The sequence below is a fragment of the Stegostoma tigrinum genome, chromosome 2 (assembly GCF_030684315.1).
Source record: "Stegostoma tigrinum isolate sSteTig4 chromosome 2, sSteTig4.hap1, whole genome shotgun sequence".
Lineage (NCBI taxonomy): Eukaryota > Metazoa > Chordata > Chondrichthyes > Orectolobiformes > Stegostomatidae > Stegostoma > Stegostoma tigrinum.
In genome coordinates this window covers 128,010,729-128,035,896 of record NC_081355.1, presented here as the reverse complement: position 1 = coordinate 128,035,896, position 25,168 = coordinate 128,010,729, and the positions used below count along the sequence as shown (strand labels likewise).

General features: G+C 39.9%; 1 protein-coding gene across 4 annotated transcripts in view; it reads left to right on the top strand.

The window, feature by feature from the left end:
• LOC125464484 (kinesin-1 heavy chain) overlaps nucleotides 1-22,301 on the top strand; it is a 117,227-nt gene extending 94,926 nt beyond the window's left edge. For 2 of the 4 annotated variants that reach the window (XM_048556844.2, XM_048556873.2), the window contains exons 23-28: nucleotides 4,291-4,395; nucleotides 9,909-10,125; nucleotides 12,572-12,710; nucleotides 16,989-17,056; nucleotides 18,009-18,036; nucleotides 19,795-22,301. In XM_048556844.2, coding sequence (XP_048412801.1) covers nucleotides 4,291-4,395; nucleotides 9,909-10,125; nucleotides 12,572-12,710; nucleotides 16,989-17,056; nucleotides 18,009-18,036; nucleotides 19,795-19,801 — 564 coding nt within the window. In that variant the 3' untranslated portion in view covers nucleotides 19,802-22,301. The remainder of the gene's footprint in view (nucleotides 1-4,290; nucleotides 4,396-9,908; nucleotides 10,126-12,571; nucleotides 12,711-16,988; nucleotides 17,057-18,008; nucleotides 18,037-19,794) is intronic. The other 2 variants (XM_048556853.2, XM_048556863.2) reach the window with 2 other exon arrangements.
• Nucleotides 22,302-25,168: the final 2,867 nt, after the last annotated feature.

Sequence of the window (25,168 nt, the reverse complement as noted above, 5' to 3'; positions counted from 1 at the left end):
AGTAGGAAATAAATGAGGGTAAATCTTAAAAAGAAGCACTCAGTGATTGTACCTGGATTGAAACGCCAGGGTTGTTATCAGCGTGTATCCTTGGTATCAGTAGTTGAATGCACATTTTAATCTTATTCCAATGAAATGCTTGTTGAATAGGTACATGTGAAGACTTTTGTATTTTGTAGAAGAATGCAAGAGTTTCTCTCTTTTTTTTCTATTTTGGAGTCTGAACTATTGTAAGGACTTTAGAACCAAATGCATTAGGCTTGTCATCCTGGAACGCCTTTATTTCCAAAATACTGGACGATGAAGCATTTTTGAGAGATTGGAAAATATGTTGACCCTTCTGCCTTCCTGTATGGTATGTCTTCGCAGAGCAAATCTTGGAGATAAAATTTGGAATACAAGGAGATCAAAATCTTAAAGATTCAGTAACATTCTTGTAATTCACCTTTTGTCCTATAATAGTCATCCATTTTGATAATATCCAGCCTGATACTTTTTGAAGAATGTATTGATGCAAAGAAGTTGACTTTGCGTTGTAACATTTTTGGTTGCTGAAAGCCTCATCTTGTTTTTTTGCAGCCAGAATGAGCTGATGGAGGTTTGTATCATGCTGATGTTTAGTTTTTATGTGAACTGCATTGCCATCTGTGATACAGGGGCAAGCTGCTAGATTCTCTAATATGCTTCATATGTTGTAGAATACATACTGGCTAATAGTTAAGCCAAGGCTAGCAGATGGTAAATATGGTTTTCTCAGATTACTGAAAGCTAATATAAAAGTCTGAGTTTGTGTGACTTTGGGGAAAAGTATGGACTGATATCTAGTATTGGTATCAAGCTTGAAATACCCTATGCCCGAAAAGTTGGGATTAAGCTTTTCCAGGGGTAGCAATTTTGGGTGAACATCTTTTTCGTGAATTGTTGAATCACCTTGATCTAAAAGTGCATGGTGTGTGTTATGGACCAGACCAAACCCCCATAAAATATATCAAGGAGTTTGGCGTAAATCCAAACTTTTATCTTTCATTAAAAATGAGTTTCGAATATGGCCTTCCATATGTGATTTGATTGGTCAATCAAAAAAAAAGTTTTATTCTTACACCACAGTTAAAATACAAACTAAAAAAGAATTGCCACAGCTTTAAATCTATTGTTGGTGTTTACAAAAATTTTGGACATTGAGAGGCAAAAATTGATTAGGGACGGTCACATGGTTTTGTGTGAGGAAGATAGTGTTTCACAAACTTGGTTGAGTTTTTTAGGAAGTTAGCAAAAATATTAATGATGGCCGTGCAGTAGATGTTGGTTGTTTGTATTTTAATAAAGTCTTTGACAAGGCTCTGCATGGTAGGCTAATTAGCAAAGTTAGGCCACATGGGATTCAGGGTGAGCTTGCCAATTGGATATGTAACTGGCGTAATGGCAAGAGGCAAAGTAGCAGTGGAAGGTTGCTTTTCGGACTGGAGGTCTGTGACCAGTGGTGTACCACAGCAATCGGTTCTGTGTCCTCCTTTTGTTTGTAATTTTCATGGAAATGATTTGGGCTAGAATGTAGAAGGCATGCTTTGTGAGTTTGTGGATGACACCGAAATTAGTGGCACAGTAGACAGTGAAGAAGGTTCTCTCTAAGATCACAGAGGAATCTTGATTGAATGGCTCAATGGACTGAAAACTGACAGATGGAGTTCAGTCTGGGTAAATGCGACGTATTGCATGTTGGTATAACAAACAAAAGTACGGCTTATACAGTTAGGGCCTTGAGTAGTGTTGTAGAACAGAGGGACCTAGGGGTGCAGGCACATAATTCTTTGTTTGTGGGACAGGTTATACAGGACTTTTGGTGAGGCCTCTTTTGAATACTGTGTCCAGTTCTGGTCACCCAGTTTATAGGAAGGATATTGTCGAGCTGGAGACGGTTCAGAAGAGAAGTACTAGGATGTTGCTGAGTCGGAAGGTTTGAGTTAAAGGCTGGATAGGCTGGGATTACTTTGACTGGAGTGTAGGAGGTTGATAGATGACCTGACACATTGAAGTATTGATAGTTAATGGTAGTTACCTTTTCCCTAGTTGAGGGATTTCAAGACTAGGGGACACAATTTTAACATGAGAGAGGTTTAAAGAAGATAGGCAATTTTTTTTTAATACTGAAGGTGATTCATGTGGAATGAACTACCTGAAGAAGCTGGCACAATTACAACATTTTAAAAGACATTTAGATACATGAATAAGAAAGGTTTGGAGGTATATTGGCCAGGAGGGACTAGTTTAGGTTGGAATTAAGAGTGGCATGGACTGGTTGGACCAAAGGGTCTGTTTTCATCCTGTATGACTTGATGACATAAATAGGTAGAACCATAAAGTTCCTGACAAGTTTCATTTTTAATGGTATAAATCTAATTGTTATAAGCCCTGCATGCCTTTGTTTACGAGCTGCTGTTAGTTTAAAATGAATTGTATAGATTTAGCGCTTCTTGTAACTGCCTACAACTTTTCAAATCGTCTTCAGTTGCTGTTAAACAGATAAATGATATTTAAGTCTAGCAGCTGATTCAAGCTTCATTTTAAAAAAGTTGAAATCTGTTGATTTATTGGAATATTAGAATTTACTGTTGTCTACTATAATATTTACTTTACACCACTAGAGGTCCTCTGTTAAGAGTTCAGGATGAAAAAAGTATTAATATGGTAGATATCGCAACATTATTTGAGTGTAATGATCTGTGATTTACACAGCTCAGTTTATATTATTTGAGACATTAATTTTAAATTGCAGATTTGCTTCCAATCTTTCAGGTTACCTCCTGAGATGAAAATTTTATGGATGAAAATATTGATGTTATTTGGGCATTTGCTGTGTATATTTTTTTGTTGGATGAATTTTGATTCCCAAGATTTTGGATTTCCCTGCTGCTGGCTGAAATACAGCCATTGGAAAAATGTTGCTGCCTAGTGTTTTAAAGTTTAAGTGGCTTCAGTTTGAAGATTGCAGTTACTAACTTGTGTAACCCATTTCCAGTTTGGAAAACTTGAAATTTTTTTCTTGGGATATTGGCAAGAGAATTGCTGACCAACTCTGGTCATCCTGAAAAGTGGTTGAATGTACTCTTAAGCCACTGGTTACAGTTTGAAACAACTGAGTGGCTTTACGGGGCAATTCAGAGACCAAAATGTGTTGGCTTGGAACAGTAGAACTGTATTGGGTAAAGGTGGGCAGCAGGTTTCAGTTGAAATTTGGCAGCTTCGTGGTCACAGTGATATCAGTTTTTATTTTAAACAAGACTAAATTATCAAACTGCCATGGTGAAATTTGAACATCTGTTTTCTGGGTTATTAGCTTTGAAGCACTTGCCCAATAACCTGCCACGACACTGCTATTCTAAGCAACTTTTACAACTGCATTTTCAGCCCTGTTGGCCACTGTTACTTTTAATGATTAACATTTGGAATTTCTGTCATCCCACTTTTAAATAATATAAATTATTCAGTTTAGTCTGACAATCCAGTTTTGTACAAGTGAACATTAAAAATTGTTGCTTGGCACCATATAACTGTCCAATAAACTCTCCTTCTCTTGATCGTGGGGAAGGTATGCAAAAGATTTGCAAAGATGATACCAGAACTGAGGCTACACTTACCAGGAAAGGCTAGGACCTTTTTTCTCTAGAAAAGTGAAGGCCGAGTGGTTTTTGAGTCAGCTCTATTAAACCCCTTTAAAAATGAAGACTTTTTTTCTAGTTTGTGGAGAGTCATAAAGATGGAGGTCATAAATATAAGATAGTACAAAGAGGGAGGTTTGGTTAAAGTTTTCACCTGGAGAATGCTAATGTGGATCATGTTGCTGCAAGGAGTCATTGCCGTAACTGGCGTTGATGTATTTAAGCAAAAGTCAGATTAGCATCCAGGAGAAAGAAATAAAAGCATTTGCTGATGGGTGGGCAAAGGCTTCTGAGGCACAATTATTATGTACATCATATATAGCGAATGGTCTGTTTCTGCTGTAGATGCTATACAGATGTGCAGTTATCCTTGATGTGATTTTGCTTTGATTAATTTTCCACATACATTGTACCAATGTTAAGTGTACTGCAACATTGTTCAATCCATCATCTGCTTTCAGTTGCAGTGTAATAAACTGCTAATCTAGATGTTGCACTTGGTTGTCTTCATTTTAATATATTATTGTATTGTAATTCATTGAAGTTGTTTCATAGAATAAACTTCCAGTTCAAAACGTTTGAATGCCTTATATTGTAAGTCTTTATCACCATTCATTACAATGTTTTATTCCAGAGTGCTGAAATGGATTCTGATGACACTGGTGGTAGTGCTGCACAGAAACAAAAGATCTCCTTCCTTGAAAACAATCTTGAACAGCTCACAAAGGTTCATAAGCAGGTAAGTCGAAGGTGTTAACATGTCTGCAAAATGTTTTACTTAAACTCTTCTTCAGATCTATTTATGTATTTGATTGGTCCAGATTTTGTATTTGGAAAACAGCACCAATAACAGCTTAAAAAAATTGTGGAGAATGTTGATGAGCACAGGTTGCCACCAGACAAATTTCTAAAACTAAAAACTGACCATTCTCCAATAATCTGTCTTTCTCGCATTTTAAATTCATGTAGCCACCATTCTGGATTCTTCATTAAAGTGTTTGTTAATTCAAAATATAGAAGAAAATAATTTCAGAGATGTTAGGAGCTGCAGATGCTGGAGAATCTGAAATAACAAGATGTAGAGCTGAATGCACACAGGCCAAGCAGCATCAGAGGAAGAAAGCTGGTGTTTCGGGCCTAGACCCCCCCCCTCCAGAAATAGGGGAGAGGAAGGGGGCTCTAAAATAAATAGGGAGGGGGGGGAAGCTGGATAGAATATGGATAGAGGAGAGCATAAGTGGAGAGGAGACAGACAGGTCAAAGAGGCAGGGATGGAGCCAGTAAAGGTGAGTGTAGGTGGGGAGTCAGGGAGGGGATAGGTCAGTCCAGGGAGGACGCACAGGTCAAGGGGTCGGGATGAGGTTAGTTGGTAGGAGATGGGTGTGGGGCTTTTGGTGGTAGGAGGGGATAGATGGCAGGAAGGACAGGTTAGGGGAGGCGGGGATGAGCTGGGCTGACTTTGGGATGCGGTAGGGGGAGGGGAGATTTTGAAGCTTGTGAAGTCCACATTGATACCATTTGGGCTGCAGGATTCCCAAGTGGAATATGAGGTGCTGTTCCTAACCTTCGGGTGGCATCATTGTGCACCTGCAGGAGGCCCTGGATGGACGTGTTGTCTGAGGAATGGGAGGGGGAGTTGAAATGGCTCGTGACTGGGAAGTATAGTTGTTTAGTGCAAACCGAGCAGTTGCAGGGAAGAGTGCTAGGAGTGGTGGCACTGGAGGGGAGTGTGGAGTGTTATATTGATCACTGTATCGGCGCTGCCTCGTACTCCCACAAAGAGCTCAAACAGTTCGTTCACCTGGACCCTCTCTGATACCTCTCTCCTGGGCCTCTGTTTCCATCTCTGGCAACACCTGGAAACCAGTATCCATTTCAACCCACCTACTCCCACAGCTACCGAGAATACACCTCCTCCCACCCACCTTCTTGAAAAAATGCCACCCCCTATTCCCATTTCCTTCGCCTCTGCCACATCTGCTCCCAGGATGAAGCATTTCACTCCCAAATATCTCAGATGTCCTTGTTTTTCAAGGACCGCAACTCCCCTCCCCTGTCCTCGACTGTGTCTCCCGCATTTCCCACAACTCATCCCTCAAAGCCCCTACCCGCAATAACAACCAAAACAGAATCCCCCTCGTCCGCGTGCCACCCCACCAATCTCTGGATCCAACGCATCTTTGTCTGACATTTCTGCCATTTGCAATCCGACCCCACCACTAATGACATTTTTCCCCCTCCACCCTTATCTGCTTTCTGCAGTGACCACTCGGCCCACAACTCCCTGGCCCGCTCTGCACTCCCCTCCAGTCCCACCACACCGGGCACTTTTCCGTGCAACCACAGGAAGTGCTACGCCTGCCCCCACATGTCCCCCTAGGGGGACGTCATCCCAGGCCCCAAGAAGACTTTCCACATCAAGCAGATGTTCACCTACACATCTGCCAATTTGCTATACTGCATCCGTTCCCATTGTGGCTCCCTCTACATTGGGGAAACCAAGCGGAGGCTTGGGGACCGCTTTGCAGAACACCTATGCTCGGTTAGCAGTAAACAGCTGAACCTCCCAGGCACCAACCATTTCAACTCCCCCTCCCATTCCTCAGATGACATGTCCATCCTGGGCCTCCTGAAGTGCCACAATGATGCCACTTGAAGGTTGCAGGAACAACACCTCACATTTTCACTTCGGACCCCTGCAGCCCAAAGGTATCAATGTGGACTTCACAAGCTTCAAAATCTCATCTCCCCCTACCACATCCCAAAACCAGCCCAGCTTGTCCCTGCCTCCCTGACCTGTCCTTCCTGCTACCTATCTCTCCCCCTCCACCTCAAGCCGCACCCCCATTTTCCTACCTACTAACCCTTTCTCTCCCCCCAACCCCGACCTGTCCGTCCTCCCTGGACTGACCTCCTCCCTAACTCCCCACCTACACTCATCTTTACTGGCTCCATCCCCACCTCTTTTGACCTGTGTGTCTCCTCTTCACCTATCTTCTCTTCTATCCATTTTCTATCCACCTGCACCCCCCTCCCCCACCATTTATTTCAGAACCCCCTTTCTCTCGCCCATTTCTGACGAAGGATCTAGGCCCGAAACGTCAGCTTTCCTGCTCCCCTGCTGCTTGGCTTGCTGTGTTCATCCAGCCCTTTATAAGAAGGAAAAAAAAATTGGCTTTTATAATGACTATTTCTTTAGGATGCCGATGTCTATTTGAGAATGTTGTCTAAATTCATTGCAGTTAGCTAAAGATTTATGTTACAGTCTACAACTGTCAGGATCCACCTACGTACCTACGGCTGGTACAAGAATAATAATTCAGCATGCCAAGACTTGCATTTAACTCTACTAATTTCTTTACTAAATTACTGAAAGAAAAATTCCCAGGGAAATCTATTTTAGGAATAATCAGAAACCAAAACAGAAATTGCTGGAGAAATGCAGCAGGTCTGGCAGCATCTGTGGAGTGAAAGCAGAGTCAATGTTTTGGGTCCAGTAACCCTCCTTCAGAACTGAATGTGGCCAAAGAGAAGGTGATATCTATGCTGAAGATGGGGTGAGGATAAAGGAATAAATGATAGGTGGAGATCAAGTTAATGTGACAGATTTAAAACCTTTTGTTAAAATCAGAAGGGGCCTTTGAAGAATCTGCGAGTGGTAACAACAGATCCTTTTCGAGATAATGGGAACTGCAGATGCTGGAGATTCCAAGATAATAAAATGTGAGGCTGGATGAACACAGCAGGCCAAGCAGCATCGCAGGAGCACAAAAGCTGACGTTTCGGGCCTAGACCCTTCTTCAGAGAGGGGGATGGGGGGAGGGAACTGGAATAAATAGGGAGAGAGGGGGAGGCGGACCGAAGATGGAGAGTAAAGAAGATAGGTGGAGAGAGTGTAGGTGGGGAGGTAGGGAGGGGATAGGTCAGTCCAGGGAAGACGGACAGGTCAAGGAGGTGGGATGAGGTTAGTAGGTAGCTGGGGGTGCGGCTTGGGGTGGGAGGAAGGGATGGGTGAGAGGAAGAACCGGTTAGGGAGGCAGAGACAGGTTGGACTGGTTTTGGGATGCAGTGGGTGGGGGGGGGAAGAGCTGGGCTGGTTGTGTGGTGCAGTGGGGGGAGGGGACGAACTGGGCTGGTTGAGGGATGCAGTAGGGGAAGGGGAGATTTTGAAACTGGTGAAGTCCACATTGATGCCATATGGCTGCAGGGTTCCCAGGCGGAATATGAGTTGCTGTTCCTGCAACCTTCGGGTGGCATCATTGTGGCATCGATCTTAGTTCGTAAGCAGGTACAATATTATTATTTTGACTTGGCTATTTAGATTAGGGTTACCACTCTGTAACCCTAGGTGTAGTTTCTGAGCTGTGACATTCAAGCCCTCAAAATTTAAGATACCATTGTCCTGTTTACATTTGTAGTTCTTATTTCTGGCTTGTCCTGTTTGTTTCTAGCCTGGGGGTAGAGAACTAGCTCCTAGCTGTTTTGCTTCCTTGTTGGAAAAAGCCCTGAAACACAACAGTCAACACTGTCTAACTAACAGATGATTGTGCATTTAAACTTTCAAGGACCCAAGTCTCCATAATATGTGCAGCCCAAACACACAGCTTGACTGTTCTAGTTTTAAACCACCTATCCACAAAGACAGGCCGAGTTAATAGTTATTGAAGTAAGAGAAGATATCAAGTTGTTCATATATGCGTTCCCTCTTATGTCTTCCAACACTTGAATTATTCAAAGTAAAGCTGACAATTGTTTCTTTGAAACACAAGCAATGGGTTTAAAATATTCTGATTATACAATGATCAGAATATGGTACAAAATGCGGAGGAATGGGATTGTGGGAGATATAGCAGTTTGGATTGGAAATTGGCTTGCTGAAAGAAGACAGAGGGTGGTAGTTGATGGGAAATGTTCATCCTGGAGACCAGTTACTAGTGGTGTACCGCAAGGGTCGGTGTTGGGTCCACTGCTTTGTCATTTTTATAAATGACCTAGATGAGGGCGTAGAAGGGTGGGTTAGTAAATTTGCAGACGACACTAAGGTCGGTGGAGTTGTGGATAGTGACGAAGGATGCTGTAGGTTGCAGAGAGACATCGATAAGCTGCAGACCTGGGCTGGTAGGAGTAACCAGAAGGCAAAGTACAGGGCTAATGGTAAGATTCTTGGTAGTGTAGATGAGCAGAGAGATCTGTGTCCATGTAAACTGATCCTTGAAAGTTGCCACCCAGGTTGACAGGGTTGTTAAGAAGGCATACAGTGTTTTAGCATTTATTAATAGAGGGATCGAGTTCTGGAACCAAGAGGTTATGCTGCAGCTGTACAAAACTCTGGTGCGGCTGCACTTGGAGTATTGCGTACAGTTCTGGTCACCGCATTATAAGAAGGATGTGGAAGCTTTGGAAAGGGTGCAGAGGAGATTTACTAGGATGTTGCCTGGTATGGAGGGAAGGTCTTACGAGGAAAGGCTGAGGGACTGGAGGCTGTTTTCATTAGGGAGAAGAAGGTTGAGATATGACTTAATTGAAACATATAAAATAATCAGAGGGTTAGATAGGGTGGATAGGGAGAGCCTTTTTCCTAGGATGGTGACGGCGAGCACGAGGGGGCATAGCTTTAAATTGAGGGGTGAAAGATATAGGACAGATGTCAGAGGTAGTAAGGGAATGGAACGCTTTGCTTGCAACGGTAGTAGATTCGCCAACTTTAGGTACATTTTAAGTCGTCATTGGATAAGCATATGGACGTACATGGAATAGTGTAGGTTAGATGGGCTTGAGATTGGTATGACAGGTCGGCACAACATCGAGGGCCGAAGGGCCTGTACTGTGCTGTTATGTTCTATGTTTCCATGATACTTCTATATTCCCATTGATTCTGTTAGCAGTGATTTAATTGCAATCTCTCAAGTTTAAAAGCTGCTTATCTTTTTTCTCTTATTTGTGATTAAAAAATGGCAACTTAAGTATTTCATAATATGTTACTATAATTCCATCTGAAATGTTTGAGTGTTCTGGTGAGTAATTTGAACCATCACACAATCACAGTCACTAGGACTTCATATAAATCAGATTAGGAAGCAAATTGGATATTTTATGTGCATCAAATGAACCAGGTTAAAATCTGTCCTTGTATTCATATACAAAATATATATTTGCAATTATTATCAATTCATGGCCTTTAAATGAAAGTCCTGATACAATCTGATCACGTTCTTGGGCTTACTAATGTTAAGATGTTGTCCATGCCTTTAGCTGGTGCGGGATAATGCAGATCTTCGTTGTGAGCTTCCAAAACTGGAGAAACGACTCCGAGCCACAGCCGAGAGAGTCAAGGCTTTGGAATCTGCATTAAAGGAAGCCAAAGAAAATGCTGCCAGAGATCGTAAGCGCTACCAGCAGGAAGTGGACCGCATCAAAGAAGCAGTTCGAGCAAAGAACATGGCAAAGAGAATGCATTCTGCTCAGATTGGTAAGCTACGTATGATACAACATTGTAGATTCCAACAGGTTATCTAGTGGCAATTTGTGCAAATTGTCTTAATGACTGCAAGAAGGAAAGTTTCAGCAGAGTGCCTTTTTCCCCAGCAGTATTCAAGTCCAGTACTATCAAATAACTATAACTTACTAGTCATACCTTTTTATCATTATTTAACTTTTTGAAATAGGTTGTCTGTCATAAAGTAGTTAAGCAAATTGTTGCTCATGTAGAGAGCCACCATGGATATGACAGGCAAATGTCACCTTGTCTGCTGTAATCATTCAGATTTGAAATTCAGTTAGTACTTTGGGTTGTTAATTTACATTCATTATCTCCATTTTTAAAATTATTTCTGTCAAGGGATATGGGTATGCCTGCCTAGACCACCAATTATTACTGTTGAGTAGGTTTGGTGAGCTGCTTCTTTGAATTGTGCTGTCCTTGAGATGTAGGGACTTCTCACAACTAGTAACTAGGAAGTTCGCTATCCAACTCTGAAGGAGCTTTGGTGCAGTTCAGAAGGAGTGTGGCTTGGAAAGACCTTGCATATTGGGCTGTTATCATGCACCTAGCCCTTCTAGGTGGAATGTGCTATCAAAGGAGTAGATTTAATTGCATTAATAACATAATTCGGGGTAGACTATACTTTACTGAAATATCACCTGAGGTAGCTTGAGCAGCATTATGACTGGCCATGGTGCTTCTGAGCTGGGAAATGGTAAAATTACTTTGAGTTGAATGATTTATTGTCATTTGCATTTTATGGTGAATTTTACAATAATGGGGGAGGCGATGGCCTAGTGGTATTATTCCTGGACTGTTAATCCAGAGACCCAGATAATGCTCTGGGGACCTGGGTTTGAATCCCAACACAGCAGGTGGTAGTATTTGAACTCAGTAAAATATCTGGAATTAGGAATCTAATGATGACTATGAATCCATTGTCAATTGTCAAGTGTTATACCTTGATTAGACTGCACTTGTGTTACTGAGTAAAATTCTGATTGCCATACCATGAAAAAGATATTGAGAAATTGTTTAATGAAAAAATTGACAAGGATTTGACCAGATGGAGAGAAAAAAGTGATTTAGAAATGTTAGGCAGGCTAGGTGCTTTTTTGTTTGGAAAACAGAAGACCTGATTGAGCCTCCATAAATTTAAAATGGAGGGTCAATGAGAAACAGTTTGCCCTTGACTAATCTAGAACATGAGCTTATAAATATGTTTGCCACAGAGTTTGTGGTGGTTAATAATGGTGGACTCTGCCACGTGGAGTGTTGAAGCAGGTAGCATTGATCTATTTGAAGGAGAGATGGGAGTGAGAAAGAAATAAAAGGATGAGAAATCTGAGTTGTTACAGGTAATGAGTGGGCTTGTGAAATGCATAGACCAGTTAGGAAGATGGGGAAAGGAGCAATAGCAGCTCCATTTGACCCTTTCAGCCTGATCACAATTTCTGCTAGATCATGGCTGATCGTCTAACTTATTGTTTCCTTATGTTCTTACCCTCGATACCTGTAATATCTGGAAATCTAGTAATCCGTGTTTGAATGTGCTCAGTGACTCAAGCGGGTTTGTCAAATATGATTTTCCTTTCAAAAATTCATGTTGACTCTCCCCAGTCCAATTCATAATTTTTTTTGTATACTAAAAATAGAAAGAACTGCAGATGCTGGAAATTGAAAACAAGAAATGGTCTGCCAGCATTTGTGGAGAGAAAACAATATTTCGGGTCCAGTAACCCTTCCTCAAACATTCTATTTTCTCTCCACAGATGTTTTTCCAGTAGTTTGATTTGTTTTATTTAAGTGCTTAGCTGACATGTGCTTTTATTATTTTTTTTTTAATCACTTCCCTTGTGATGGATGTCAGGGTACAAGGCCTGCATTTCATCCACCCCCTTAAATGATTGGGCTATTTGCTATCTTCCAATCTGTAGAACTGCGATCATGTAAAAACCTCCAACTAATGTTTGTTGACTTGTAACTTAACTTAGCTCTACCCAGACTGATTATACATTTTAACCTTATGGTCCATCCACATTGTTTCAAATTCTTTTATGTATTTGGATAGAATTCCTTTTGATCTATTTTCACACCCTTCAGCCTTACCTGCTGGTGTTATTTTACTCCTAATTTAGCAATTATGATCTGTTTCTTTGTAGATTCTGTAAATCTAATACAACTCAAAACATAATTCCTAAATTGTACAAACCTTTTTCTTGTTTGGAACAAAAACAAAGTTGCTGGAAAAGCTCAGCAGGTCTGGCAGCATCTGTGGAGGAGGAAACGAAGTTAACGTTTTGGGTCTGACCCTTCCTCAGAACCTTTTTCTTTGTTTGCATCAGCATAGCAGGGTCTTAAAGTGTAAAGCTATGTCTTTGGATCAAAGCAAGATTTAATGGTTTTACAAATGCATTTTATTTTGTTTGTCCAGCTAAACCAATCCGCCCTGGGCAACCACCTATGGCTTCCCCAACTCACCCAAGTGCAATTCGTGGGGGAGGTGGATTCTTCCAGAACAGCCAAGCAGTTGCAGTACGTGGTGGAGGAGGCGGTGTTAAATCAGATAAGTTGTACGTATCATGCATGTGAAAAACTGTTCTCGGAATAATCTGATAAAGCAAATACTTTTTGACTAAAACTGACCTATTTTCTATGCTTTTGTTGTGGGACAAGTGATCTCAAGCTTTGGCACTCTAATTTGTTCAAACTATTTTGACAATTTCCAGATTTTTTTCAAATCTGCAGGATTCTGCTGGCGCTGTGTCATACTTTTTCCCATTGAACACTGAAAGTGTTATCTGAATTTAATTTATTGTCACATCATGGTGCTCTCATGTACAGGGTACCTAGGTACAAATACTTAAATATTTGATATAAAAAAACCAAGCATAAGAATAAAAGGGAAAAATAAAAAATGTACACAATTTACAGTCCTTCCACCCCAGTCCAAGCCAGCACCTAGCCTCTACCACACCTGGCTTTGAAACTTGAGACCTTGCCTACCCGCGAAGAGGACTCATCTCATGATGGCCTCCAGTCCCTAATCAATCCTCCTGTTCACACCAGGGACTTTCTTCTCTGCAACGGCCTCCAGACCACGCACCAATCTCCCCTCCATCCCCAACCAATTCTACCTCTGTAAATTTAAGACTTTTTTAAAAAAATGCAAAAAAAAATGGTTAGAGCAGTTCAGCTCTGGCACTGGACCCCTACTCTGCCATCAGATGGAAGTGGAGGGAGTGGATCTTGTGTATATCATTTATTATCAATTAGAATAGTGGATCCATTATATTCTCTCCTAATGAAGAGAAACATCCCTGTTATGTGGGAAACACTAAATCTTTATGTTGGTCTTGCTCATGGAGTTTATCGACATTCTGGAAACTGAATGAAGACTTGAATTAGATAAACAATATAACTTTCTTTAATATTCATGTTGTAAGGTTGAAAATTTAATTTGGGCATTTACTGTGTCCAAGCTGTATTATGAGGCAATATGTCTCAAACTTTCTGTAGCCAGAATGTTATAGATAATTGGTATTGTGGATAATTAAGGTGTGAAACATTGGAAATTGGAGCAGTAGTAGGCCATTTGGTCCTTTTGAGCCAGGTCCACCATTTTCAAGATGCCATCCAACTCTGTATTCTGTCCTCCCTTTCTCCCTTTTTGATCCTTTAGCACTAAAAACTGTATCTGACTCCTTTGTAAATATTTAACGTATTGACCTCAGCTGCTTTAGGAGGTCATGTAGAGGTTGTACAGGACATTGGTAAGGTCTCTTCTGGAGTGCAGTTCTGGTTGCTCTGTTACAGGAAGGATATTATTAAACTGGAGAGAGTTCTGAAAAGGTTTACTAGGATGTTGTCGGGAATAGAGACTTTGACTTGGATAGGTTGAGACTTTTTTCACTGGAGCAGAGAAGGTTGAGGGGTGACCTTTTGCAGAGGTCTTTTAAATCATGACGGTCATGCATAAAGTGAATAGCAAAGGACTTTTCCTTTGTGACGCAGTTCAAAACTAGGGGGCCTATCTTTAAGTTGAGAGAAGAAAGATTTGCAAAGGGCGTGAGGTGCAACTTTTTCCACACAAATGGTGGTTCGTGTGTGGAATGAACTGCCCGAGGAAGTGATGGATGAGGTACAGTATTTAAAAGACATTTGGATAAGTATGCAAATAGGAAAGGTTTCGAGGGATAGGGGCCAAATCCAAGCAGGTGGGATGAGTTTAGTTTGAGAACATAGTTGTGTGGGCTAGTTGGAGCAACGGGTCTGTTTCCATGCTGTATGACTCTGGTTTCTGTAGCAGAGGCTTTTGACTGTGGGTTTTAAAAAAAATTCTCATCATCGCATTCCTAATTGGTAAACCTGGTCCCTTTTGGATAGACCTTGGTACTGGACTCCCTTGTCACAAGGAGCATCCTACGCTCACCCTGTCTAGTCCTGGTAGAATTGTTAGATTTCTGAGAGATCCCCCTTCATTCTTGAAATGGAAGTTTTAATAACTGAATTGCAATATCTGGACTATATTGATGATGATTGGAAGGATCAGTTGAGCTAGATCAAGTTATGGTGTGGCCGCACTTGGAGAATTGTGTACAGTTCTAGTTGCCGCATTATAGGAAGGATGTGGTAGCATTGGAAAGGGTGCAGAGGAGATTTACCAGAATGTTGCCTGGTATGCAGAGAAGGTCTTATGAGGAAAGGCCAAGGGACTTGAGGCTGTTTTATATGGAATGCTCTGCCCCAGAAGGCAGTGGAGGCCAACTCTCTGGATATAGAGAGGAAGCTCCGGGTGATAAGTGAGTGCGGGTAGGCAATGGTGGGGACTGGTCAGGTGAGGTCGGAAGAGCAGTAGGTGGGGGAGAAGATGGACAGGTGTCAGCTCATGGAGGTGGGGATGAAAAGGAGGATTGGTTGTGGGATGAGGCTGCGGGTGGGGAGATTTTTGAAAGTGAAACTGGTCAAGTCCATATCGAGACCATTGGGTTGTAGGCCCACAAGGCGGAATATGGGGTGCTGCTCCTCCAGCTTCCGGGCGATGTGTGTGATACTGGAGGAGGCCCAGGATGGACATCTCATCCAGAGAGTGGGGGAGGGAGTTGAAATGGTTCATGACTGAGAGGTGTTGTTTGTCATGAACAGAGTGCAGGCGTTCTACAAAGTAGTCTCCAAGCCTCTGCTTGGTCTCACTGATATAGAGGAGGCCACATTGGGAGCAGCAGATGCAGTAGACCACATTAGCGCATGTGCAGATGAACAGAAAGTTTTTTTGGTTCCTTGGATGGATGTGAGGTCAGAGGTGTAGGGCAGGGTCCTGTGATTTGCAGGGAAAGTTGGTGGGACTAGTGGGGAAAGTGGAGCGAACAAGCGAATTGTGGAGAAGAGCGGTCCCTATGGAATGTGGTGGGGAGGAAGATGTATACTTGGTTGTGGTGACAGTTTGCAAGTGGTAGAGAATGATGCGTTGAATCTGGAGGTTAGTGGGGTGACTCGTGAGGACAAGGGGGATTCTGTCTATGTTTTTGTTGCAGGGAGGGAATGTGAGGGCAGAGGTGTGGGAATCGCAAGAGATGTAGTTGAGAGCATTTTCGACCATTTGAAGGGGAGAAGTTGCGGTCCTTGAAATGAGAGGACATCTGGGATGTTCGGGAATGGAACGCCCCATCTTGGGAGCAGATGTGGCGGAGGCAATGGAATTGGGAGTAGGGGATCGCATTCTTGCAGGAACATGGGTGAGAGGAGGATCTCTGATGCCAGCATCAGCAGTTCTAACTATTTCTGTTTAGTGTTTTATTTAAAGCTCTTTCATAGAATGTGGGCATTACTGGCAATTGTTGTCCAGCCCTACATGTATCTCTGAAATACTAAGGCTTGTGTTTTATTTGCTTTCTTGATTCTAGGTTTTACACAAAACTTTGAATCTTTTGAGATCTCCAAGAATGTGGCTAGTTTGGATGAACAAAATGGTGATTGTAAAGATAACATAAAATTTTGAAGTGCAATCCTGTTTTTTTAATCTGTCTAAAATGTATTGCTTGAGGTATAAAATGTCACTAAATTTCAAAAGGAAGTTTACAATTTAACTTTAACTACAAATCCATCACAGCCAACATAATCAAAGACCCCTCCCACCCAGGATGTACTCTTCCACCTTCTTCAACCGGGTAGAAAATACAAAAGTTTGAAAACATTTATCAAAAGATTCAACAGCTTCTTCCCTGCTCTTATCGGACTTCTGAGCAGACTTATTAATATATAAAGTTGATCTTTCTCTGCCCTGTCTCAGCTATAACACCATATTCTGCATACTGTTCTATTACCCTGGTGTACTTATGTAAGATATTATTTGTCTGGATAGCATACAAAACAATACTTTTCACTGTGTCTCTATGTGTGACAATAATAAGTCGTTAATACCTTCTGTTCTTTGAACATTTTTAAGTATGGCACTTACTGGTAGCAGCTGTCTTTATGATTGATACATGTTATTGTTATGAAATCATAACTGAGGGATGTGGTAACTTCAGGAAGGATGTTGATGGTAATCAGAGGGGGAAGTGGTGTAGTGGAGTGGGTAGCAGTGACCACAGTGACTAGTGATGTGGAACTGGGCGTCTGTTTTAAGATGGTGTAGCGTTGTTTGATTACATCATTTTTTATTGTAAACTGACGTATTTGCTGTATGGGTAAGTGCTGTTTGCATACAGCTATTTGAGTGCAAACCAGTGTCAGGACAAATTGTTGGGCCAACTAGGCAGAAATTGGTGACTTCAGTTGTTTTTTTAATAAAAAAGATCCGTTTGGAAGTCTGGAATTTACCAAATAGAGCACTTTTTTTTGTTTCGTAGTGTTGGTGGAGGGATGGCTAATAATGCAGAAATTGGGGACATTGGCCTCATGCCTTCATCTGTTAAAGGTAGGCTTCCTTGATGTTACTCATGTAAGCTGGAAGTTAAGGCAGTGTTTTAAATGTACTTTCTGCAGAATGTTAGGTGTGTTCAGAATGATCTAACAAATAGTCTCTATTTAGAATGTATAGTGAATGTGGTCTTATATGTTACTATGTATGTAAGTGAACACCTGTAATTCTTAAAAACCGAAAGAACTGTGGATGCTGTAAATCAGGAACAGAAACAAAGATGGTTTTCCCAGCCACCATCAGTTCTGAGGAAGGGTCACTGGGTCTGTAATTCTAAAGCCACGTTGTTCACATAGCCCAAGGTAAAATAATAAATTGTGAATGATAGTTTGCAATGAAACACAGATGAATGGATATTGCAGTAATTATAACAGTGAAATGGTAAGTCATTACTTGTCTTAAACAGTAACTTGTTTACATTTGCAGTTTAAAACACCTATTCAGAAGCTGGTCTCTGAAATACTTGAAAAAAAATTCTTGCTAAATGCTATATAATTAGGTTTCAAATGGCATAAGTTCCTGATTACTTTTGAACCATCATTCCAACCCTGTAAAACAAATTTTATTTGAGCAATGTCAATTTTCTCTAATGGTAAAAATGCTCATGTTTTAAAAAAAGCTTTTAATATACCAGGTTTCAACTTGATCCCACATGCAAATCCCAATAATTTATTTACCTCTCTATTTAACCTTCATTTTTTGATAACTTTCATTTTACCACTTGATTTGCAAAATGCACGTAGTTCAGTGTGATTGGCAGGCTGCAAAAGGTAGGTAAAAGTTCTTCATTTGAACTATTGTTCCTGAAACATTGCATGATTTTCAAGAAGCATTAAGTTTTCTTCCATCTTACCTACTGCCCTGGTAATAGAATATTCATTTCTACAAATTCCATTAAGTTAACTGTTGCATTTTTTTCCTCACTACTGGATATACATGGATCTTGCAGGTGACCTGAGAGATATAAATGACAATAGGTGAATATATAACCTCCTATTCTCACTTGTGGTGGATAATTCCTTCCCCAATACTTTCCTAATCCCGTAGTTCCCTATTCAACCTTTGTGTACTTTAAATTATTTAAATTAAAATAATCCTTTAGAATGTATCTGTGACTTTTTTTGTATGGTTCACTACATACCAACATTCAGGTTGGAAGCAGGAGTAGGCTAGTTGGCCCTTAAAGCTGGCCTGCCGTTCAGTAAGATTATAATTCCACAGATTACACACGCGCACGCGCACGCACACGCACACACGGACTCTTGAAAGGTTTTGGAAGCAGAGTTCTAAATACTGGCAGCTCCCTAAGAAAAGATTATTCTCATCATTGTTAAATGGGTGACCCTTTATTTTGTAGAAGTGAATTCTAGTCCTAGATGTCCTACATCCTTTCCACCTTATAGCCCCATAAAATTACATTATAATAAGTAAGTTACAAGTCTTCTTCCAACCCATATGTACTGAGCTTTTCTAAGCAACTGCTTCCAAGACTGGGCTTTATTATTTTAAGCATAGAGATCACGAGTTATAATTATTCTTGCCGTGCATGATTTCAGCATGTAGAATGAAAAATCACTAAATGCCAATTTGGTTCAACTACATACTTCTAAGACCATGCAGTCAGCAACACCTGCAAAGTAACCATTTACATTGCTTTCCAATAAGAACAAAATTCAATCACCCACCTTGGAAATCTCAGACTAGTGGTTTATGGTTCTGCTGGATAAGCTAGGTAAAGTAATTGGTATTTTATTTAAAGTACAAGCTTTGGACAAAGTTCAATCATCATTTTCAAACTTGTATTAAGTATTCAAAATATTTGTTTTGTTTATAAGTTTTATTCTTAGTAGTATGAACTTGAACCAGAGTTAAAATGAACTCCAGATCCCAAACCCAGTGCCATGTCAAACAAACTGCAGTTATACTGTGTTGTTTTGCCTTCACTGATTTGTCACCCTTTTTTAATAAAACACCGAAGAGACTACTGTTTGTCTACCAAAGTGAGCTTTTACCATAATTTGTGTGTTAGCCAATAAAACTGTCACAATACGGTGAGCAAGTTCTTTAGTTTCCCCATTTTATATAAGGAAGACTACTTTTAACATATTTTTGAAGTTGTGGATACATTCCCAAGATCAGTAATGTTTGAATTGAAAGAAAATCTTAGGAAAGTTTTAGTACAAAACTTAAATAGTGACTGAACACATCCACAATAATTTTGCTATGTATTTCATTCCATGATGGACATTATCCAGAAGAGAAGTAATTTGACTTGATTGCTTGCTTCATTCACCAAACATTAGAAAGAGGAGCAGTGTTCAGTGTGATTATGGCTAAGTTTCCTATCTACATTCATCTTCCCTTTCTCTCCAGGGCTAGCCAAAGTCTGTCTTTTAAAAGATATTGATTAAATATGTGAAATTTAAATAGAGTCTGTGTGATGGAAATGTTAACATCTTGTGAACTGCTGGGTTCTAATTTAAACACCAAAATATTAATGTCGTTGAATTTAAATCAAATGTCCCTACTTTAAAATTGAGATTTCTAGGTGTAGCTCTTCAATTCTTCCGTTTTCCTTGTTCCTTTTCTAGACCTCCACTGAGGAGTAAATTTATTGTAGTTTTGTTTTATTTGTTAGCTAAAATGAAATTGCTGTTTTAAGACTTGCAAAATCATTCAGCTAGCAATATGGATTTGACTAGGTATTTTAATACTGATTTTTTTTTTCTTTGCAGCTGCTAAAGCAACAACATAATCGAAGAGAAGCAGATATCATCCAAACAACTCATCATTCCAAAGCAGTGAACTCTCCAACTAGACTTTTCACAGGATTATTTTTGAAAAATATAAAAAAAACCTGGCCTGTACAGCTCCACCCTTGGCAGAACCTCCTTACTGATCTTTTTGCAAAACAAGAGTGCAATGTAGGCGCCTTGCAAATAACTACATTTAATTTAACGTGTGGCTTCATTGCACAGTACATTGTCATTCATGTCTTAACTTTAGTCTGCACTGTGCCAAGTTGAATGTACATTGTTGCAGGAAAACTTTAGCAGAAGCATTGAAGCCTAATTTGTGTACATTTCATTGTTTGTTTTAGGACTTGTGAAACAATGTCGCCAAGTAGATTTGATAAGCTTGTTTTACAGTGAAAAATTGATTTGGAGGAACGTGGCTATCACCCTTATGTAAATTAAAATAGTACTTGAAGTTTTTTCTTTGAAATGGATTTGAGATGAAGAGGAGTAGAACAATTTGTATACTGAAGGTACATTCATGACAGTATATGGTTAGAACAGAGTTAGGATAGTACAGAATAATAAGCTGCTAACAGTAAAATACAGGAATGTCTAATGAGACTGTCTAACAAATATATTGTGGCATTGTCTAAGGTTATGGGAGAACGCTAAATACATTAGTCGTGCATAAAATGAGGGTAAATTAAAAGGCATTATATTTTGATATGGAGCACAATGTATTCTGTCCAGATTCTTGCCATTGCTTTTTGTGATAAACTGAAGATCAGTATTTCACCCTTGGGCTCATTATACAGCAAGAGAGCATTATTTAAAAGTATTTGATTTAAAACATTGCACTTTTACTGTTTCTATAATAGATTTCAGGTGAAGTGCAAATACTCAGTAATATTTTAAAAATATTAAATTGATTAATCTGTTAATATCTGGCCATTCCTTGAACATTTGGCCTAACTTCTAATGTTTTTAATACATGGAACATACTATTTATCATCCTATTCAGTGATAACTCCAATGCAAAATGACGCAGTAAAAATACACACAAATCAAAAGTAAGTGTGATTTGTGAAGGACAGTCCTACTGTAATCGGCCTTTGTTAGGAAAACAAACTGATGTTGAGTTTCACATTTTAAAACAAAAAAAATCCCTAAAACTGGTTCAATCCTGATACTCATTCAGAAACCCTATTCATAGAATAAAAGGTTATTAACATGAATGGAGAAAGATGAGAACAGACTAAATGATGGATAAGGTCACATAGCTGGCTAAGATTCTTTTGTGGGATAAAATGAGTAAGCTATACGTAATGATGAACACAACTTCAATGAAGTGTCTCCACGGAGCTAACAGTCTAAATTTAGACCTGACGTAAACATTATTGAGGCATTTTTTAAGTGGTGCTTCCCTTAAAATAACTTGGCTTTGCATATATCTTTTTTGAAACTGTAAGTTGTGTCTGTCGATTCAGTTAGTTACTTGTGAAATATTATTATATGTGACTATAGACAGCAAGGCGTTCTGTTCAGTATATCATTAACTTGATGGATCAAGCCGTTTGACAAGGTATTGGCTAAGAGTATTGAGTATTCAAGTAGGTGAATTTATTCATTCATGTGCTAAAGAAAACACCCTTTACAAGTAAGTAACTAAATTGGCAGGTGGTATAAATATTTGTGATCTGAATAAGTGACTAATTGTACCTTATTAAACAGGTGATTATTTTTTAGTATTGTGCACTGTATCTCTTTTAGCGTCCCAATTTTCCAGCTCTGTTTTACTCCTCACTGACTAGAGGCTGACCAACAAATTAGCCAATAGAGTAAAGCTGAGTTGAACATTGTGCGGAACTTAAACCACTTCTGAAGGTCAGTTTGAATCCAAAGCCTTTTAATCGATAATACTTGGATTTGTTGCTCTTGATACTGATCGACCAGTTAGTCTATCAAGACATCTGATTGCAAGGCTCCCGAGATGATGCAAAAAAAGGCCATACTCCATGTGTTTCTGAAAAAAGGAATATTTGATCCATGTGACTTATTATTTAAGATGAAATGTAATTGTTTTTGTACATTTTGTTGTCTTGACAATATAATATACCTTCTGATTTTGCATATTTACTTGTTAGATATTCTTTACAGATATTGGGTCTTATATGTGCCTAACACACCACTGGCCATTGGGTGCAGTCACTGCACTGTAAACATAACTAGTTTAAGGACCTGTTTTTTGTATTTAGTTTTTTCTTGTGGAATTTCCAATATGTGATGTTAATCAAAGTTGCCATGGCAAATCGTCTGGACAGGACTACACAAAGGTGTTGAATACAAATTTATTGTCATTTGTTGAGTAGTAAATGCCTTGTTATCCTGATTGCATTGCAGTGTACTCTTCAAGTGCTTATTGTGAGCTTGTTCCTCAGATCTTGTAGAAATGAATGGTTTTAAAACATATATGCAGTTGAATAAAAATCTAGTATTTATTCATGGTGATCAACTAAATTATTTGCATAATTTAAACAATGCTAAGGAAATTACTGTAATAGTTCTAAATTTGACATGAGATGACACTAAGGTTTCCGCCTGTGGAACATGGTGCAGAGTAAGTCGGACAGGAGAAGGCACATCAATTTTGTTTTTTGTTAAGCCATCATTTAGTTTTGACTGACTGCATGCTGTAAATGTATTTGTGTTTAAATAAACAACTTTTGTCTGGGAATTCAGTGAACATTTGAGTAGAAACATTTTTTATACTTCCAACACACAACTTATTGAGAACAATTTGCACAATTTGCCTGGAGGAAGGTGTGTAGGGGCATGTTTAGTGCAGTTAATTAAAATTCTGGTTGGTGTTTAACTAAGCTGTTGGCAAATTAAAATGTCAATGCAAACTGACTTTTTGTGACTTGAAAGTTTGTTAAAGCTGACAGGCTGAACAGTGGTAATTGGAATTTTCTCTGAAAATTGAGGGGTGATGCATTAACAAGGCAAGGGAGTGTGTGTTGAATGGTAGGACCCTATGAAGTACAGGGCGACCTTTTTAGTGTGCATGCCTATACCTCCTCGAAAGCAGAACAGACAATAAGTGGTTAAGAAGGCATATGGCATATTTACCAAGACATTGAATGCAAAAGCAAGTAGATTATGTAGGAGGTGTAGATAATGACCGTTATGAGTCTGGATAGCACCCACTACTAGAGCACTGAAGTTCTGTTCGCTGCACTATAGGAAGAATGTGATTGCACTGGAGAGAGTACAGAGGAAATGCACCAGCATGCTCCCTGGGCTGGAATGATTTAATTAAGAAGTGTGTCCAGATGGGCCAGAGTTGTTTTACTTCGAGCAGAGTCATCTGAGGGGGACCTGACTGAGGTGTACAAAGTTATGAGTATGTATAGGGTAGATGGGCAGAACCTCTTAACTCTTAGAGGGACCAATAACTAGGGAACATAGTATTAATGGAAGGAGCAGGAGGTCTAAGGGATTTGCCTTCCCAAATACATGTAAATCCTGTCCCTCAAAATCCCCTTCAATTTCTAGTTCCCTGGCTTTTCCCAACTGGTGTGACTTCTGGTGATGGACTTTGTTTGCTCGTTGCTCAGGCCACTTAACACAATAGAAAAATGCCTGGAGGTTGTTCTTGTAACTTTTGTCTCTCTTAGACTCACTGAAACATTCCATGATTACAGGCAAAGTTATAAGTTTAACACAAGCCAATTTTTTTTTCCCAGAAGTAAATTCACTCAACCATAATTTTTTTTAATTACGCGACTGCTACTGCATTACAAACCACAGTCTAGTTGGACACAGGATAACGGAGCCAGGATATACTTTTCACCTATCGTATTGACTAACATGTTGGCTTCTATTTAGACAAAATCCTTTATCATCTCTCATAGTACTACTTCTATGTTAACATCAGTATTTACCTCCAGTCACTTACGTGTAGTTACATGTACCATTTGACCTGTAGCATTCTCCTTCCAAGTTCTCTCTTCAGTCCCAGGGGTCTAAACGAATGTGTTCCACTTGTTGAAATAGAAACACTTTGGCCTTCAATTTTTACCTCCACCCTTTGTCCTTCCATTTCTGATCAGAGGAAGGGACTATGGGGTATTCCCAACTATCCATTTTTGTACCTGGTTATTTGCCTTCCTTTGTAACCATTCACACTCTCTTCCTTGAAAATTTAAAAGGGAGATGAGAGAACGGCTTAGTTTATGGATCACCACCTAACTGTCAGCCACTACTTCTGTCTGTTGGCAGTTACAACCCTATGGTCCTCAATCAAGTTTCTTCTAATGGAGAATAGTTTTTACACTCTGAGAATAATCTCAGAGTTTTCAGATGTAATTTCAGCTTGCATTGCCCTGAACTACCCAGCAAAATTGTTTTGCGTAATCCTTTCAAATACAGTGTTGGTTTAACAAGGCTGTTTCCTTAATTCTGAAATCTTTACCTACGTGCCTAAGGCACTAACTTTTATGCAGCCCAATATAGTATTCTTTTTACAGTATAAATCTGAACATCTAACAGTGAAGGATAGATGTCCTATGTTCATGCTGAAGAAGGTAAAGCAATGCCCAGGTTTCCCTTGCCAATTCATTTTTCTTGCTGTTTTCTCAAAAGACATAAAGAATGCTTCCACATACTTTTCCTCAAATTTTGGCAAGGCCTGCACAAACTTTCCTACTGGACTTCAAAGTATGAATTGGATTCTCCTCTATAAAGCCTGCATCACCCTCTGCTCTCTTTACTGCAGAATTTCAAACTCGCAATCCCTGTCTCAATTATCATTTTCCCTCCAATTCTAATTCCAGTCCACAATTTACATTGCTATAATTTCCACTTCTTTTTCTGTCTTTTTCTTCCCTTTCTATCTCCAGCTTTTGTGCCTTCTTTTTGTGCTCAGGCTGTTTTAACTGTAAGTGAATATCACAAGACTTTTGATAAGGTTCCATGTGGAAGACTGATTACTAAGGTAAGAGCCCATGGGATCCAAGGAATTTGGCTGGATGGATCCTGAATTGGCTGAGTCAGGAAGCAGGTGGTGATGGTCAAGAAATGTTTTTGTGACTGGAAGACTGTGTCCTGCAGGGATCAGTGTTGGGATGTGATTGTTTTTGGAGTGGATGCAGATGAGATTTACTGGGACGTTGCCTGGTCTGGAGAATTTTAGTTATGAAGAGAAATTAGATAGACTTGGACCAGAGGAGACTTGGACTGGGGGCATGATTTGAGATACATAAAATTATGCGGACTAAGTAGACAGGAAGGAACTTTTCTTGTGGAGGAATCACTAATCGAGCTGTAGAATTAAGGTAAGGGGCAGGAGGTTTAGAGGGGATGTAAGGAA